The sequence below is a fragment of the Leucoraja erinacea genome, chromosome 18, assembly GCF_028641065.1.
Source record: "Leucoraja erinacea ecotype New England chromosome 18, Leri_hhj_1, whole genome shotgun sequence".
NCBI classification, from domain to species: domain Eukaryota; kingdom Metazoa; phylum Chordata; class Chondrichthyes; order Rajiformes; family Rajidae; genus Leucoraja; species Leucoraja erinaceus.
The window spans coordinates 12239145-12258126 of record NC_073394.1 but is presented as its reverse complement, the minus strand read 5'-3'; the positions used below and the strand labels follow the sequence as shown (position 1 = coordinate 12258126).

The 18982-nt window shown below is 48.4% G+C and overlaps 1 protein-coding gene across 2 annotated transcripts in view; it reads left to right on the top strand.

Annotated features, from left to right (window-relative positions):
• LOC129705655 (F-actin-monooxygenase MICAL2-like) overlaps positions 1-18982 on the top strand; it is a 131059-nt gene that overhangs the window by 86104 nt on the left and 25973 nt on the right. For both annotated transcript variants that reach the window (XM_055649332.1, XM_055649333.1), the window contains 4 exons: positions 2988-3153; positions 10294-10460; positions 13113-13187; positions 16093-16190. In XM_055649332.1, the coding sequence (XP_055505307.1) occupies positions 2988-3153; positions 10294-10460; positions 13113-13187; positions 16093-16190 (506 nt within the window). The remainder of the gene's footprint in view (positions 1-2987; positions 3154-10293; positions 10461-13112; positions 13188-16092; positions 16191-18982) is intronic.

Below are 18982 nucleotides of genomic sequence, written 5' to 3'. Positions count from 1 at the left end.
TCTGACATGGAGAGAAGTTTTCTACTATCTGGGCAGCATGGTGGCGCAGCGGTAGAGTTGCTGCCTTTTTACAGCGCCAGAGACCCGGGTTCGATCCTGACGACGGATGCTGTCTGTACAAGACTTTGTACGTTCTCCCCGTGACCTGCGTGGGTTTTCTCCGCTTCTTCTTCGGATCTTCGCTTTCCTCCCACACTCCAAAGACGTACTGGTTTGTAAGCTAATTGGCTTGGTATAATTGTAAATTGCCCCTTGTGTGTGTCGACAGTGTTAGTGTGCAGGGATCGCTGGTTGGTGCTGACTCAGTGAGTCGAAGGGCCTGTTTCTGCGCTGTATCTCTAAACTAAACTAAATTCTACCTTACCGACCCCCCCCCCCCCCCCCCCCCCCCCACCCTCTCCCAGATCCCCCTCAACCTCCTCTGCTCCAAAGAAAACAAACTCAGCCTATCCAGTCTCCCCTCTTAAGTTAAACCATTCCATCCAGGCACATCCCAAATTTTGTCTGCACTCTCGCCAGTCCCCAGAGAAACTGGATCATCTCAAGGCCAAGGGCAATGTTTCTCTGGCTTATCACAAGTATTTATTCAGCACATTTCATTCCTGCAGTTTTTAGTTCTTGGCAGGCATTCAATTAACAGCATTTTTACGGGATCCATCTCAGCACAGTTTGGGAACAGCTCCATCCAAGACCACAAGAAATTGCAGAGATTGTGGGGGTAGCCCAGACCATCACGCAAACCAACCTCCCTTCCATCGACTCCCATCTACACTTCACGCTGCCTCGGCAAGGCCACCAACATATGGGTGCAAAAGAGCTGTGTGGTTGTAATGCATAATTACAGATCCACTTCTGGGACCAGCAAGCCACCTGGCCTGGGCGCCATCTTCTACATTCCTCTTGTTTTGGGAAGAGAGAGTTGATCGGAGTGATGGGGCTGAAGTGGCATTTTACAAGGGGAGAGACAGGGGTGGAGAATTTCGGGAGGGGCTTCGAGAGCTTCATGTCCATGAGCATGGCAACCTGTGTTGGGGTGGTCAAAGTATTAGAAGAACAAGAGGAATGATTATCAAACATTAAAAGCCAGATTAGGCACACAGGCCTTTAGTAAGATCCCAGCTTTTAGTTTAATCTAGTTTGAAGATACAGTGTGAAGCCGGCACTTGTGGCCCACCGAGTCCGCACCGACCAGCAATCCCTGCACAACAACACTATCCTACACACACGCACACCAGGGTCAATTTACAATTTTACCGAAGCCAATTAAACCTCCAAACCTGTACGTCTTTGGAGTGTGAGAGGAAACCGGAATGAGGCAACAACTCCACAGCTGCATCACCGTGCCGGCCTAGCTGACCAGATCAAGAACGTAATGTAATACAGTCATGGAGTTAGAGAGTTATACAGCATGAAAACAGTCCCTTCAGCCCAAGGTAGACACAACATGCTGCAATAACTCAGCGGGGCAGGCAGCATCTCTGGAGAGAAGGAATGGGTGACGTTTCGGGTCGAGACCCTTCACGTCCATGCTGACCAAGATGTCTACCTGAGCTAGTCTCATTTACCCCCCCCCTCGTACATATCCCACTAGACATTTCCTGTCCATGTACCTGTTGAAATTTTTTTTTTAATGTTGTTATGGTACAGGCCTCAACTACTCCCTCTGGTTACTTGTCCCATGTGCCCACCGCCCTCTGTGTGAAAAGGTGTCTCTCAGGTTCTCATTCAATGTTCTCACCTTAAACCTTAGTGGTTACTTACTCCACTCATCTGCCCATCACCCACCTCACATGCATCCATCCATCACTTTTCCCTCCCCCCACCCCCCTCTCCCTGTTGGGGGAGCGCACCACTGTGGGAGGGGCAGCACTGAGGGAACTCTGTATTGTCAAAAAATTTGCCTGTTGTCAAAAAATTCACTGGAGAAGAATATCTGCCATTTTGGGCAAATACGCCCACACCGATGTCGATGAGACTTAATGGAGAAGGGAGGAGAGCGCTGGAACGGAGAAGTGGGGTTGGGGAAAAATCTGGCGAGTGATAGGTGCATACAGGTGAGTGGTGGGGGTTTTTTTAGCAGATGGGTGGAGTAAATGACAGAGGCTGGGGGTGATGAGGAGACGAGAGTGTCAAATAAGGGGGCGAGAAGAGGATTGCGCAAAATAGAAACCAGAGGAACGGGATAAAAGGGAAATGAGGGACTAGGATGGGAGAGGAATGAACAGAGATGGGGGAAAAGAGCAAGGTTGCTGGGGTGGTGGGAGAAATGTGTGCTTATTGTGCTGGGGGCGGGGTGGGGGGAGTTGGGGGAGAGGAAGGAGTGCTGATGGGTTATTACAAGACATTGGGGAATTTAATGTTCATGCCGCTGGGGTGCAAGCTGCCCAAGCGGAATATGAGGCGTTGTTGCTTCAATTTGCGTGTGACCTCATTCAGGCAATGGAGGAGGCCCAGGACAGAATGGTCAGTATGGGATGGGGATTTAAACTGGTTAGCAACCGGGACCATGGGGCAACCAGGACCGTGGGTGGCACAGTGGTAGAGTTGTTGCCTTACAGCGCCAGGGACCCGGGTTCGATCCTGAGCTAGGGTGCTGTCTACACGGAGTTTGTACATTCTCCCCGTGACCTGTGTGGGTTTTCTCCGGGAGCTTCGGTTTCCTCCCACACTCCAAAGACGTACAGGTTTGTAGGTTAATTGGCTTGGTGTAATTGCAAAATGTCTCTAGTGTGTGTGGGATAGTGTTAGTGTATGGGGGTCACTGGCCGGTGTGCACTAGGTGGAATAAGGGCCTGTTTCCGCGCTGTATCTCTAAATTAAACTAAACTGGCGAGCCAGCAGGCATTGGCGGACTGAGCGCAGCTTTGGTTACCGGTTGGAGGGGAAGCTGCGGGTGGTGGTGCCCCCCTGCCCGTGGAGGTGGAGGGTGCGGGAGATGCTACCTCGGATGTTTATTGACAACCACATTCTTCTCACTCCTTCCACAGTGTCTCTGGTCCGCTCCGCGTCTGTCGGCACCAAGAGGTCTAAGCGAGCTCCCGGACATGTGGACCTCCCTGCGACCCCCCCTGGCCAGGAGAGTGGGCGTGCGCTGGGCGGGACGGGAGCAAACATGCTGGCGGTCCGGGTTATGGTGGCCAGCGATGACAGCGGGTAAGTCTCAATGTGCTAGAGTAAATCAACGGGTCAGGCAGCAAATCTGGAATAAATTCACAAGTTCATGTCACAAGAGCAGAATTGGGCCATTCGGCCCATCAAGTTTACTCTGTCATTCAATCATGGCTCTCTTCCTCCTAATGCCTGTCTCCTGTCTTCTCCCCATAACCCCTGATACCCGTACTAATCAAGAATCTATTAATCGCCATCTTAAAAATATCAATTGACTTGGCCTCCACAGCCTTCTATGGCAAAGAATTCCACAGATTCACCACCCTCTGACTCTGGAAATGCCTCCTCGTCTCCTTTGTAAAGGTACGTCCTTTTATTCAGAGACTATGGCATCTAGGTGACGTTTTGGGTCAGAACCCTTCTTCAGACCTTCCTCTGCATTTCATTTCTCACGTTTGGTCACCTACTCTACCCATCGACCAATCTCCCACTTATATCAAGCTATCATTTGCCAGGCTTTGCCCCACCCCCACCTCGCCCTTCCAGCTGTCTTCCCACTCCCATTACTCTATCACTGACCAAGGGTCCCGACCTGAAACATCCCCTGCCCATTCCCTCCACAGATGCTGACAGATCTGCCCAGAAGGAACGCTTCTTCAGACTGCCTGAGCCAAGTTCCGACCTGAGACATCACCTATTCCTTCTCTCCAGAGATGCTGCCTGGCCTGCTGAGTTACTCCAGCGTTTTGTGTCTACCTTCGGTATAAACCAGCATCTGCAGTTCCTTCCTACACATTGAGTCTCAGCCCCGCCCTGGGGTCACATCGGACAGGGCATGTCACAGACACAGGAGCTCGGCAGGGAGGCCATTCTCTCCCTGCCTGCTATCCACTTATATCAACCCATTCGCTGATTCCATCAGCCTACCTCCATAACCGCTGTACAGCACAGCATTGTATCCAGGTGGATGTGACTAAATCTGAATCTGAATCTTGCCTGGGGCTTGGGTGAAGGGACAAAGACATTGCAAAGTTTCAATGTGTTGGGCAGGCAGACATTTCATCACTGCTGACTCATTAGACAATTCCATCAAGCAAAGATAGACACAAAAAGCTGGAGTAACTCAGCGGGTCAGGCAGCATCTCTGGAGAAAAGGAATATGTGACATTTTGGGTCGAGACCCTTCTTCAGACCCGGCACGTCACCTATTCCTTCTCTCCAGAGATGCTGCCTGACCTGCTGAGTTACTGCAGCTTTTTGTGTCTATCTTCGGTACAAACCAGCATCTGCAGCTCCTTCCTACAAATGCCATCGAACATCTGAGAGTTGACCACACAGCTGAATCGTCTGTTGGACACAGATCAGGGAGACCGTTTGAGGACAACAGATTCCCTGTGTTATAGTAACGTTCCACATTGTATTATTAACTGAATTTATATTCTATTGTCCTGTGGTGGGGTTTGAACTTGTGACTCTGCCTTTGTCCATCCAGGCCCCAAGGCCCAGAAATATAACCACTGAACACGAGTTACCGGGCGGCACCATCGTGCAATGGAGCGGCATTGTGGCGCAGCGGTAGAGTTGTTTCTTGATAGCGCCAGAGATCCTTGGTCGATCCTGTTGTCCCTGTGGAATCCATTCTCCCTGTGACCACATGGTTTTTCTCCCAGTGCTCTGGTTTCCTCCCACATCCTAAAGAGTGTGCGGATTTGTAGGTTAATTGTCCTAAGGATACGAAAGTGGGGTAACATAGAATTAGTGAACGGGTTGGCGTGAGCTCAGAATGCCGAAAGACCTGCTTCCATGCAGTATCTCTAAACTATACTAAACTTTAGTTCCACAAGTCAAAAATCATGTCAAAGGTGTTTCATTGTCATATGAACCGGCTATGGAACAATGAAATTCCTACTTTCTGCGGTTTAATTGGCCCGTAAACACAATATTATGTAACAATCAATAATACATGTAATATAAACACGGATATTACGTAATAATCAATAATACATTTATAGGTGACCATCAGGTAGGAGCTGCTGATGCTGCTTTACACAAAAGGACACAAAGTGCTGGAGAAACTCAGCGGATCAGACATCATCTCTGGAGAACATGGATAGGTGACCTTTCTGAAGAAAGGACTTGACCCGAAACGTCACCTCTCTATGTTCTCCAGAGATGGAGATGCTGCCTGACCCGTGAAGTTACTCCAGCACTTTGTGTCCTTTCAGCTCACCGTCATAGACGCTAAGGATAGTGTTGTGCAGTGTCCCAGAGCATGACGGTCGCTGGGCAGAGGCAATTCTTGAAGGGTCAGAGTTTTCAGGATCCTGCACCACAATTTTGGCAAATTTGGGAACAGCAGCTGGAGGGAGCAATGTACCAAATCCCAATCTGTGGTGTGAAACATCTCCCGTTCCCGGGATGCAATCTGGGCCGGTGTTCAGACCGGGAGCCGAGGGTGATGTGGGGGTGTTTAGTAGATTGTATAGCCTACAGCCCACTGACCCAACACTCATTTACACTCACCCCATTTCATATGCTGAGAGAATGGAGCGGCTGGTCTTGTATACTCTTGAGTTTAGAATGATGAGAGGGGACCTTATTGAAACATAAAAAATTATTAAGGGCTTGGACACGCTAGAGGAAAGAAACATGTTTCCGATGTTGGGGGAGTCCAGAACCAGGGGCCACAGTTTAAGAATACGGGGTAAGCCGTTTCGAACGCAGACGAGGAGACACTTTTTCTCACAGAAAGTTGTGAGTCTGTGGAATTCTCTGCCTCAGTGGGCGGTGGAGGTCAGCTCTCTGGATACTTTCATGAGATAGCTAAATAGGGCTCTTAAAAATAGCGGAGTCAGGGGATATGGAGAGAAGAAGGCAGGAACGGGGTACTGATTGGGGATGATCAGCCATGATCACATTGAATGGCGGTGCTGGGTCGAATTACCTACTCCTGCACCTATTGTCTATCGTCTATTCTCCTTGCATTCCCACAAACTCCCCCTCAGTTTCTACCACTCACTCAAGCACCTGGGGACAATTTACAGAGGCCAATTAACCTTTTGTTAACCAACGTTTAGATTAGTGATACGGCATGGAAAAAGGTCCTTTGGCCCAGTGTGTCCATGCAAACCAATGATTACCCGTTCACTAGTTCTATGTTAGCCCACTTTAGCATCCTAAGGATGATTTACAGAGGCCAATGAAGGCCTTACAAACCTGCGTGTCTTTGGGATGTGGAAGGTAACTAGATTAGCCGGGGTGGGGGTGGGGATGGGGGGGGAAACCCACGCGGTCACCAGGAGAACGTGCTGACTCCACGCTGACAGTGCCCGAGGTCAGGATGGAACCGGGGTCCCTGGAGGCTGCAGGCCCTACCGCTGCGCCACCGAGCCGCACAATCTGCTGCTTCCTGAACGTCCGATGTCACGCCTCATTGCTGACTTGCATTGAAGGAAGAATGAGTCATTTAGCCAGTGAAACTGAGAAGTCTATCTCTGTGGTTTCATTGTTGCCATACAGTCCTTGTGGTTGACAGGAGTTCAATGCAAAAGATTATTAAAACCAGAAGCTGGTAAATGTAAGTCTAGACATGATACCTCAGGCTCGTTGTGGCAGGAAATAATAATGTGCTGGAGGAAGCTGTCAGCATCTGTGGAGGGACTGGACATGGGGGCGTTTCAGGTCAGGACCCTTCTTCAGTGATGGAGTAAGGGGAGAGGGGAGGTGGGTGTGGGGCAAAGTCTGGCAAGTGATAGCTCGATATAAGTGGGAGATTGGTCATAGAAACATAGAAAATAGGTGCAGGAGGAGGCCATACGGCCCTTCGAGCCAGCACCGCCATTCATTGTGATCATGGCTGATCGTCCCCTATCAATAACCCGTGCCTGCCTTCTCCCCATATCCCTTGACTCCACTAGCCCCTAGAGCTCTATCTAGCTCAAAGATAGGTCGATGGGTGATGTAGGTGACCAAAAGTTAGAAATGAAATGGAGAGGAAAGTGTGTTGGATGATGAGAGAAAAGGGAGGGGGGGGGGTGAAATGCAAAGCCAGAGGGAAGGAAATGGGTGGAAGGAAACAGCGTTGAGGAAAAAGGGAAATAGGGGCCCCAGGGGGAGGGGAATGGAGCAGGGTGACTGGGGTGGTGCAGTAATGTTTCGTTCAGAGCTACAGCACGTTTTATGAGTCCATGCCACTCCGAGTCCATGCCACCCAGCGATACTGGGACTCTCCTGCACACTGGAACAATCTACAATCTTTACCAAAGTCAATTAACCTACAAACTTGGAGATAAAGGAATAGGTGACATTTCAGGTCAAGACCCTTCTTCAGACTGAGAGCCGGGGAGGGGGAAACCTCCAGTTGATGAAGAAGGGTCTCGACCCGAAACATCACCTATTCCTTTTCTCCAGAGAGGCTGCTTGACCCGCTGAATTACTCCACCATTTTGTGTCTATCTTCGGTGTAAACCAGCATCTGCAGTTCCTTCTTACACATCAGCTACAAATCCGTACTTCTTTGGAGTGTGGGAGGAAACCAGAGCACCTGGAGAAAACCCACGCAGTCACGGGAAGAACATGCAAATTCCACCCAGTCAGGGTCGAACCTGGGTCTCTGGCGCTGTAAGGCAACAACTCTACCGCTGTGCCACTGTGCTGGCCTGCAATGAGTTTTGCAGTAGTTACATTTCTGGATCAGGGGCCTGGATGAACAAGTTCAAATCCCACCACTGTAACACGAGAATATAACTTCAGTTAATAATACAATGTGGAATGTTACTAAAACCCGGTGTCCTCGCAAAGTCTCCCTGATCTGTGTCTGCAGATGATTCAACTGTGTGGTTAATTCTCAGATGCTCAATGGAATTGTCTGATGAGTCGGCAGTGATGAAATGTCTGCCTGCCCAATACATTAAGTCTTTTTCCCTTAACCAAAGCCCCAGGGAAGATTCAGATTCATTGTCATCAGGATACAATGAAATTCTAGTTCACATGAAGCTTTGTGTAAACAGTGTACATGCAGAAATGATAATGGTCTTTGATAAAGGCGCTAAAACCTGGCGACTGACGTATATGGTGTAGGAAGAAACTGCAGATACTGAAGATCGACACAAAATGCTGGAGTAACTCAATGGGTCAGACAGCATTCTGGAGAAAAGGAATAGGTGACGTTTCGGGTCGAGGACCTTCTTCAGACTGAGAGTCAGGGGAGAGTAAAACGAGAGGTATAGCCAGTGGTGTGGAGGGATATAGAACAAATGAATGAAACATGGAAAATAGCAACAATGATAAAGGAAACAGGCCATTGTTAGCTGTGGGTAGATAAAAATGCTGGGGAAACTCAGCAGGTGAGGCAGCATCTATGGAGCGAAGGAATAGATGACGATGGGATTGTTAGCTGTGGGCTAGGTGAGAATGAGCTATATGGTCTCAGTGGGTTATTTCTATACACTTTGTACTCAATCTGGGATTGCATTTATGTATAGTAATAATTTACTGAACTGCATGCAAAAAAAAAAGAATTTCACAGTACCTCGATACAATGAGTTATAGAGTCAGGTAGTGTGGAAACAGGCCCTTCAGCCCAACTTGCCCATGCCGGCCAGCATGTCCCAGCTACACTAGGCCCACCTGCCTGCTTTTGGTCCATATCCCTCCATACCTGTCCTATCCATGTTGATAATGTGATAATAAAGAGCTATTGAATCATTAAATACTATAATACTGTACTCTCTCTCTTGGCCAGAATAGGGGAATCGAGGACCAGAGGACAAAGGTTCAAGGTGAAGGGGAAAAGATTAATTAGGAATCTGAGGGGTAACGTTTTCACACAAAGGGTGGTGGGTGTGTGGAACAAGCTGCCAGAGGAGGTAGTTGAGGCTGGGAATATCCCAACATTTAAGAAACAGTTAGACGGGTACATGGATAAGACAAGTTTGGAGGGATATGGACCAAGCGCAGGCAGGTGGGACTAGTGTAGCTGGGACATTGTTGGCCGGTGAGGGCAAGTTGGGCCGAAGGGCCTGTTTCCACACTGTATCACTCTATGACTATGACATACAATGACAAGTGCAAAACAGCGGAATGGTGCAAGGTTGTGCAAGGTCTTAGTGCGATAGAATATTACTGTTCCATAGTAGGATAACCAAACGAGGTTGAGGTTAAGCGGAGGAGTAGGTGGCAGCTCCTCAGGGAAGGGGGTGTGAGAGGGGTACGTGGTTCAGGGGCCTGATAGCAGTGGGGGCAGTAGTTGCATGGCCACTTCTTGCCGGGGCATGGTCTGAAGTGGGGGGGAGCAGTCCCTCCACTGCTAGGCCTGGTGGGGGACTCATCTCATCTTCTCTTGCTTAAGAAGGAACTGCAGATGCTGGAAAATCGAAGGTAGACAAAAATGTTGGAGAAACTCAGCGGGTGAGGCAGCATCTATGGAGCGAAGGAAATAGGCAATGTTTCGGGTCGAGACCCTTCTTCAGACTGATGCAAGGGTGGGGGGGGGGGGGGGGGGGGCGGGAAGAAAGGCAGAGGCGGAGACAGTGGGCTGAGGGAACGCTGAGATGGGGAGGAGAAAGCAGGGACTGAAAATTAGAGAAGCCAATGTTCATACCGCTGGGGTGTAAACTGCCCAAGTGAAATATGAGATGCTGCTCCTCCAATTTATAGTGGGCCTCACTCTGGCCATGGAGTTGATGTGCTGAGCCACCGGGAGATCAGGCTGGTTAATGCTAACCGAGCGGAGGTGTTGGGGGAAGCGATCGCCAAGCCTACGCTTGGTCTCACCGATGTAGAGCAGCTGACACCTAGAGCAGCGGATGTAGATTCCCATTCCGAATCCGACTTTTCTGTCCTGGGCCTCCTCCATGGGCAGAGTGAGGCCCACCGTAAATTGGGGGAGCGCCACCTCGTATTTCGCTTGGGTAGTTTACACCCCAGCGGTATGAACATTGACTTCTCTAATTTCAGGTAGTCCCTGCTTTCTACTCCCCTTCACCGCTCTCCCTCAGCCCACCGCCTCCGCCTCTTCCTTTCTTCTTCCCGCCCCCCCCCCACCCTCACATCAGTCTGAAGAAGGGTCTCGACACGAAACGTTGCCTATTTCCTTCGCTCCATCGATGCTGCCTCACCCCCTGAGTTTCTCCAGCATTTTAGTCTACTCTCTCATCTTCTCTTGCTGTGCTTTATCCACTGTAGCTCTGATGTGGAGATGGAAGCAGCCCACACCCCCACTGTGCTGGACACCTCGGGCCCAGGCGGTTCAATGGCAGGACCCATGGGGCCTGGACACAGAGGCAGCGAGTCCCAGGTTGAAGAGGAAGCTGAGCCCGGATCACCCTACACCACCTCCACTCCCCAGGAAGGTAAATGAATCATGGTGGCACAGCAGTAGAGTTGCTGCCTCACAGCGGCAGAGACCCGGGCGGGTTCAATCCTGACTACGGGTGCTGCTATGGATTTTGCATGTTCTCCCTGTAACCGCGTGGGTTTAACACATCATTCAGATTCAGATTCAGATTCAATTTTAATTGTCATTGTCAGTGTACAGTACAGAGACAACGAAATGCATTTAGCATCTCCCTGGAAGAGCGACATAGCAAACGATTTGAATAAATAATAATAAGTGTCCGGGGGGGGGGGGGGGGGGGGGGTGATTGGCAGTCACTGAGGTACGTTGTTTAGTAGAGTGACAGCCGCCGGAAAGAAGCTGTTCCTCGACCTGCTGGTTCGGCAACGGAGAGACCTGTAGCGCCTCCCGGATGGTAGGAGGGTAAACAGTCCATGGTTGGGGTGAGAGCAGTCCTTGGCGATGCTGAGCGCCCTCCGCAGACAGCGCTTGCTTTGGACAGACTCAATGGAGGGGAGCAAGGAACCGGTGATGCGTTGGGCAATGTTGACAACCGCTGACATTTCCGCTCCCTCCAGCGTGATGCCACTGAGAGTCTCGTTGCAAAGAGGACCATTTAGCCGCCTGTCAAGGACCTCGGCTTTTCCGTAGGCTTGTGACAGGGGCCATATTCAGACAACTTTACAGCGATCCAGTGACCAGTTGGTGAACTGCATTGCCACCTGGTGACCACATCGCATAACTGCACCCGTTCACTCCCACTGCAACTTCCATCAGTCTGAAAAAGGGCACAAAATGCTGGAGTTACTCAGCGGGACAGGCAGCATCTCTGGAGAGAAGGAATGGGCGACGTTTCGGGTCGAGACCCTTCTTCAGACTCAAAGACACAGGGAAAGGGAAACGAGAGATAAAGACAATGATGTAGAGAGAGATATATAGAACAATGAATGAAAGATATGCAAAAATGTATTGATGATAAAGGAAATAGGCCATTGCTGGCTCGTTTTCACCCAACTAACAGCTAACAACTTGTAGGAACAAACTGCAGTTGAGGGTTTAAACCGAAGATAGACACAAAAAGCTGGAGTAACTCAGGGAGATAGACAGCATCTCTGGAGAGATGGAAGGGGGTGACGTTTTGGGTCGAGACACTTCTTCAGATTGAGAGTCGGGGAGAGGGAGACATGGAAAGGTAAGGTGTGAAAATGAGAGATCGAAGGGTATAATAATAATAATAATAATCTTTATTTCTGACTCAAGGTCCAGACAAGGGACATTACTAAAAAATACATTGCATATTAAAAAACATCATAAAGTACATTTAAAATCTTAGTATATCACTTATAAAAGCATAATAAATTATATATAAAAAAAAAACACACAATACATTAATTAAAATCTAGAATAAAAAGAATGATCAATGTCCTACAACAAGACAACAATACCAGTGTCTCCACAACTGGGATTCGTAGTGTGTAGCGTGTAGCATGTAGCGTGTAGCATGTAGCGTATAGCATGTAGCGTATAGTGCTAGATCAAGAAAATAGTAGAATAGACCATTGCTTGTTGAGGGGAAGATGACAATAAGGCGTAGAATAGGTAAAATGAAATCAGGAGGCCAGTGAAACTAGTCGGAGAACTAGGGTGGGGGAGGGATGGAGAGAGAGGGAAAGCGAAGGTTTTTGACCCGAAGCGTTACCTGTCCCTTTCACTCCACAAATCCTCCCATACCTTGTTTTTTTCCCTCAAACTTCCTCCCAGAGCCCTGATTATAGAAGTTAAAGTCATTGAGTTGACTGTCGCCTGCATGAAGTACAGTGAAGTACAGGCACAACCAACCTAGCTTGCAGCAGCCTCACAGCCACATAGACTCAGACAAACACTAAAACATAAATCATACATAAATCACATCTACAATTTTACATGACAGTGAAAATAGAAAGACTGCGAAAAAGAAAGTATTTCGTTCAAAACACAATTGGAAAGCCAAGTCCAGGGTTAAGCAAGAGGTGATCTGTAGTTTTCCTTTGTCAAGGTATATGAAGACAGCTTCTTCCCGGCGGCTGTCACTCTACTCAACAACGTACCTCGTTGACTGCCAATCACCACCCCCCCCCCGGACACTTATTATTATTTATTCAAATCATTTGCTATGTCGCTCTTCCAGGGAGATGCTAAATGCATTTCGTTGTCTCTGTACTGTACACTGACAATGACAATTAAAATTGAATCTGAATCTGAATCTGATGTTTAGAGTTGTGCAGATGCTGGTTTAGACAGACAGACACAAAATGTTGGAGTAACTCAGCGAGACAGGCAGCATCTCTGGAGAGAAGGAATGGGTGGCGTTTTGGGTTGAGTTCACTGTCCGGGTCGGTTCAAGAACCTGATGGTTGCAGTGAAGTAGCTGTTCCTCAACCTGGTGGTGCGGGACTTCAGGCATCTGTACCTCCTCCTGCCCGCTGGTAGCAGTGAGAAGAGGGCACGGCTCGGATGGAGGGCATCCCTGATGAGAGATGCCACCCTCTTGAGGCAGCGCTTCGGTGGAGGGAAGGACTGTGCCTGTGATAGACCAGGGCTTCTTTGCAGAAGTGGTTTTCAGAGAGAGCCAGTGAAGATTTTTTTAATCATGCATTAATATATTCTATTGTATTCCTCTCACCCACAGCCCTCAGGCGAGCTAAAAGCTTCCAGTCCCCTGCCATGGACAGACAGGAGAAGTGGAGGAAAAAACTTTGCAACAGTAAGATACAAAAAATGTTATATCGCTGATCATTTCTCACAGATCTTTCTCGGTAGCCTGCCTGTTAACCACAGAGAGAACATCGGACTTTGGGAGGGGCAGTACTGAGAGAGTGCTTCTTTCAGATGATACTGTGGGGTGGCATGGTGGCAGAGCGGGAGGGTTGCTTCCTTACTGTGCCAGAGACCTGGGTTCGATCCTAACTATGGGTGCTGTCTGTACGAACTTTGGATGTTCACCATCTGACCGTGTGGGTTTTCTCCGGATGCTCCGGTTTCCTTTCACACTCCAGAGACGTACAGCAGGTTAATTGGCTCCTGTAAATCGTAAATTGTCCCTAGTGTGTGGGATAGTGCGAGTGATCGCTGGTCAGTGTGGACTCGGTGGGCCGAAGGGCCTGTTTCCAGGCTGTTCCTCGACAGTCTAAACTAGCGGCTGGATCTAGAAGTTATGTGAGAACAGGGCCTGCTGTATTCCAGGTGTGGTTTCCTCAGTCTGACACACTAACCTCCACGGACGCAAGGAACTGCAGATGGTGGAATCTTGAGCAAAACACAAAGAAGCTCTTTACAATTTTCATTCTTCAAATCATCTTTTTTTAAAGAACTCGCTATCAGGCACGTTCATCTTTCGATACAATGAAACGCAGATGTTGGTTTACAAAAAAAGAGACAAAGTGCTGGAGTAACTCGGCGGGCCAGGCAGCATCTATGGGGGGGGGGGGGGGGGGGGGGGGGGGGGGATGGATAGGCAGCATTTTGGGGTTGGGACCTTTCTTCAGACACAAGCAGGAACCCGCAGGTCTCGTCGCTATGATGTAAACTCCCACAAGGGGGCAGTAAAAGCTCACATGATGATAGCTACTGCTTGTCCAAATCTTCATTAAACTACAAATCAATTATTCTCTGATTATAAATATGCATACACGAACACATTATCTGTCAAGGTTAGAGCCAACCTGTTGGTTTGCGGTGCCGACCAGGTTTATTTGGGCTGGAAGGAGTTTGGACTGTCCCGGGGGGGATGGGATAAAGTTCAATTAAAGATTAATTTTTGCAAATGGGAACTGGGCCTGAAAAAGTAACTGAGTGACATTCTTGCAAACGTAGTCTTCAAACTGATTGGAGTTGACATTCTGAATCATTTAATCATGTAAGGAAGTGCTGGAGTAACTCAGATGGTCAGGCAGCATCTACGGAAGGGTCTCGACTAGTAGATGCTCTACTCAACAGCTAATAATCTGTAGCCTCCCTTTGATCTGGTATTTTGTTGGTTCACATGCTTGATCAATGGTGTTTCATCATTAATGTTTTATTATTATTAATGTTTAGTTTTTTCTGAGTCATTCGTAACTGTCATGTTGTTACATGTGGGCGGAGCACCAAGGCAAATTGCTTGTATGTGAATACTTGGCCAATAAACTTACTTACTTACTTACCGGAGGTGTCACCCATTCCTTCTCTCCAGCGATGCTGCAGGACCCGCTGAGTTACTCCAGCATTTTGTGTCGGTCTTCGGTGCAAACCAGCGTCAGCGGTTCCTTCCTACACATGTCTGGAACGCACGGCTTGGTGATCTTTCAAGTCGGGATACTTCCCGAAGGGTCGCGTCCTGAAACGTCGCCCACCCATGTTCCTCCTGAGATGCTGCCTGGCCTGCTGAGTTACTCCAGTACTTTGTGTCTTTTTTTGTTGTGTAAACAGCAGTTCCTTGTGCCTACATATAAGGAAGATGTTTGCTACTTTTCCATGGGCTGGGGATCAGCTGTGGTGGACACTGGGAGAAGAGGTCACATAAGGACGTTTCCAATACATCGCAAATGCCGGTGAATTCAGCACTTATTGCCCATCCTCCATTTCCCCTGAGGGAACTGGGGAATAGACAATAGACAATAGGTGCAGGAGTAGGCCATTCGGCCCTTCGTGCCAGAACCGCCATTCAATGTGATCATGGCTGATCATCCCCAATCAGTACCCCGTTCCTGCCTTCTCCCCATATCCCCTGACTCCGCTATCTTTAAGAGCCCTATCTAGCTCTCTCTTGAAAGTATCCAGAGAACCGGCCTCCACCGCCCTCTGAGGCTGAGAATTCCACACTCACAACTCTCTGTGAGAAAAAGTGTTTCCTCGACTCCGTTCTAAATGGCTAAATGGCAAACATTCTTAAACTGTGGCCCCTGGTTCTGGACTCCCCCAACATCGGAAACATGTTTCCTGTCTCTAGCGTGTCAAAACGCTTAATAATTTTATATGGTTCAATGAGATATCATGAGTGTACAATGAGTGTACAAGCCCAGCCGCTCCATTCTCTCAGCATATGACAGTCCTGCCATCCCGGGAATTAACCTTGTTAACCTACGCTGCACTCCCTAAATAGCAAGAAGGGATGGAGTGTACTGGAAGGAGAGGGTCCCAGGGATCAGACCCACGTTCGATTAATGGACAGCGATGTATTTTCATTAAGTGGATGGTGCATGAGTTGGAGGGGAAGCTGTGGATGGTGGTGTTCCCAGGACCCCACACTCCTTGTCCATTTGTGCGTGGTTGTGTGTTGGTGTGAGAGACCGAGGGTGTTTGGATTTTAGTGAAGTTAACGAGGTGCATTGCCAAGCGGGAGAGGCGTGTAGACCTCCCGGGACAGGCACGACCTGCCGCTTGTGTCTCTGAGACACTATAATGTACAAGATGTGCAGGAAGGAACATGCAGATGCTGGTTTAAACCGAAGATAGACACCGAAAGCTGGAGTAACTGAGAGTCAGTGGAAAGGAAAACAAGAGATATAGAACAAATGAATGAAAGACATGCAAAAATGGGAGGCCAGTGTTAGCTGCGTACAACATGGTGGCTTCAAGCTTGAGGCTGGGAGTGATGGTCTTGTTATGTGAGTGATGTTTCTCATTAACAGAGCTCCCCTTGCTGTTGCGGAAGAAGATGGAGCAGGCGGGGAGAGAGGGAGCAGTGAATTCGCCCACCTCCCCCGAAATCCAGGAACATCCATCCCAGGTAAGATTCACCGTCCACACCTCCTGTGAGGAGTTAACTCACTCTGACCGACCGACCGACCGACCAACAGGCTATTGGGAAGTGAAGCTGCCTGCATTTACGGTGCAGTGGCAGAGACCCGGGTTCAACCCTGACTACGGGATGCTGTCTGCTCGGAGTTAGCACGTTCTCCCCGTGACCGCGTGGGATTTCGCTGGGTGCTCCGGTTTGCTCCCACAATCCAAAGATGCACAGATTTGTAGGTTAATTGGCTTCAGTTAAAATTGTACGTTGTCCGTAGTGTTTAGAATAGTGCTAGTATCCAGGGATCGCTGATCGGCATGGACTCGGTGGGCCGAAGGGCCTGTTTCCATGTTGTATCTCCAAACCAGTGATTCCCAACCTGGGGCCATGGCAAATTTCAGGGGGGCCACAGAAACATTTTGTGATTTAGGGGGCCACAGGTTCAATGAAGGGGGCCACAGAGCTACCACCCTGTTGCCTAAATTTCAGTTCTAATAAATTAAAATCTATGTAGTTTAAATATTTTTGATGTTTGTGGAATAGAATAAAAGAGAATATATGTGCAATTAATAGACACTGATATTTTTATGGAAGGTATTATAATATTGAAGTACTTCTTTTCCGCTAATAATGTCAGGGGGGACCACAGAAAAATTAAAAGATCCCAAGGGGGCCATGAGCTAAAAAAAGTTGGGAACCACTGCTCTAGACTATACTAAACTACTGGCCTTCTATCACATCTCTAATGCATGATTTTATAAACCTCCATAAGGTCACCCCTCAGCCTCCTTTGCTCCAGGGAAAAAAACTCCCATCCTGTCCGGTCTTTCCTTAATAATCAACCCTCCAGTCCCTGCAATCTCCTTGCGAATCTCTTCTGCACGCTCTTTAGATCTCACACCCTCGCGAGAACAGGGAGACCTGTGCTGCACACAACAGTCTCACCAACCTCTTGTACAATTGTAGTATAACTCTTGTCCTCACAGGTTAGCAGAATGAAGGTGACTCCTTTGTGCAAATGGTAATTTATGCCAAGTCAGTGGTTAATTACAAACCTGGGCTTTTGTTAACGGATTGGATTAATGAACGTGAATATAGAACAGCGCAGCACAGGAACAGGACCTTTGATCCATCATGTCAGTGCTGAACATGATGCTAATCTCAAGCGCCTGTAAACTAATCTCCTCTGCCTGCAGGTGATCCATATCAAAGATCCTATAGCGGAGCAAGATAGACCACTCCTGCTAAATGCAATGGGCTGACGTGTAGTATGCAACGGAGTGGAACATGGGCCTTTTTTTCATCCATTTCAGTAACCCGACCCGACCCGACCGGACCCGACCCGACTCGCAATGTAATCAACATTGCGGGGGAACAGTTTGTGTTAATAAATTATAATTCTGAAAATGAGGAGAAGATTTTTACCAAATAACTTTTATTTTTACGAGAATGTTTCCGTAACTGGCTTGCGTCTCCACACTATCTTTGCTCCGCTACGGGATCTTTGGTGCGGAGACGGAAGCCGGTTACGGAAATGGGGCCGAAAATTACCCATGAATCTGCCCATGACCGTACTACGACTTTCTCGTCGAGTGATCTATCTTGCTCGCTATAGGATCTTTGATCCATATCACCTCTATTTGCTGCATTTCCATGTGCCTATCCGCAAATCTCTTCAAGTAACTAATGCATCTGCCTCCACCGCCACCACAACCCTGGCAGCACCTTCCAGGTACCCAGGAAGTGATTGATGCAGGTACAATTACAATGCTTCAAGGGCTGTGGGAGAGGTCCATGGATAGGAGAGACTTAGAGCGATATGGATCCAACGCAGGCAAATGGGACCAGCTCAGGAAGGCATCTAGGTCTCGACCCGAATCGTCACCTATTCCTATTTTCCAGAGATGCTGTCTGTTCCAATGAGTTACTCCAGCTACTTGTGTCTATCTTCGGTTTAAACCAGCATCTGCACTTCCTTCCTACATCTGTCAGCATCTGTGTATAAACAAGACTTGCCCAGTACATCTCCTTAAGAGGAGCCTGTTTCTACTTTTGTCCAACCTCTCCTTCGAGCCACTACCCTCCAACTCAGACAGGTAAAGCTCCTCTGCACCCTCTCTAAAGCCTCCACAATGGGACGCCCGGAACTGCACGCACTACTCTATATTCAGCTGCAACATGGCATCCTGACTCTTATGCTCAATGCCTCGACCAATGAAGGCGAGCACACCACACTGCGTCCTTCCTTACCACTCTATCTACTTGTGTTGCCACCTTTGCAAATGTATCACTAGTGATTGAATTGTATGTCCAGCAGGCAGTGGAGGATGAACAGCTGGTGTCCAATTTTCTGAAGAGGGGAATGGTATTACAGAGGGATATGGAGCTACAATGGAGTTTTAGTTTCCCAGAATGGTGCCTGGATCAGAGGGTATTAGCTCTACCGAGAGGCTGGACAAACTTGGATGGTTTTGTTTGCAGCTTTGGAGGCTGAAGGGAGAGCTGAAGGAAGTATATACTGTAAATTCATGGGAGGCATAGATAGAGTAGACAATCAGAACCTTTTTTCCCCAGGGTGGATATGAAAGGACATAGCTTTCAGGTGAGAAGAGCAACATTTTTAAAGGAGACGTACTGGGCAAGTGAACCATGACTATGACTTGTCATAGTTTAGACTACTTTGGTCCAACTCGTCCATGCTGACCAGATGCCCCATCTAAACTAGTGCCATTTGGCCTTTATCCTTCTAAACCTCTCTGACCCATGTAGCTGCCCAAGGGTCTTTTACA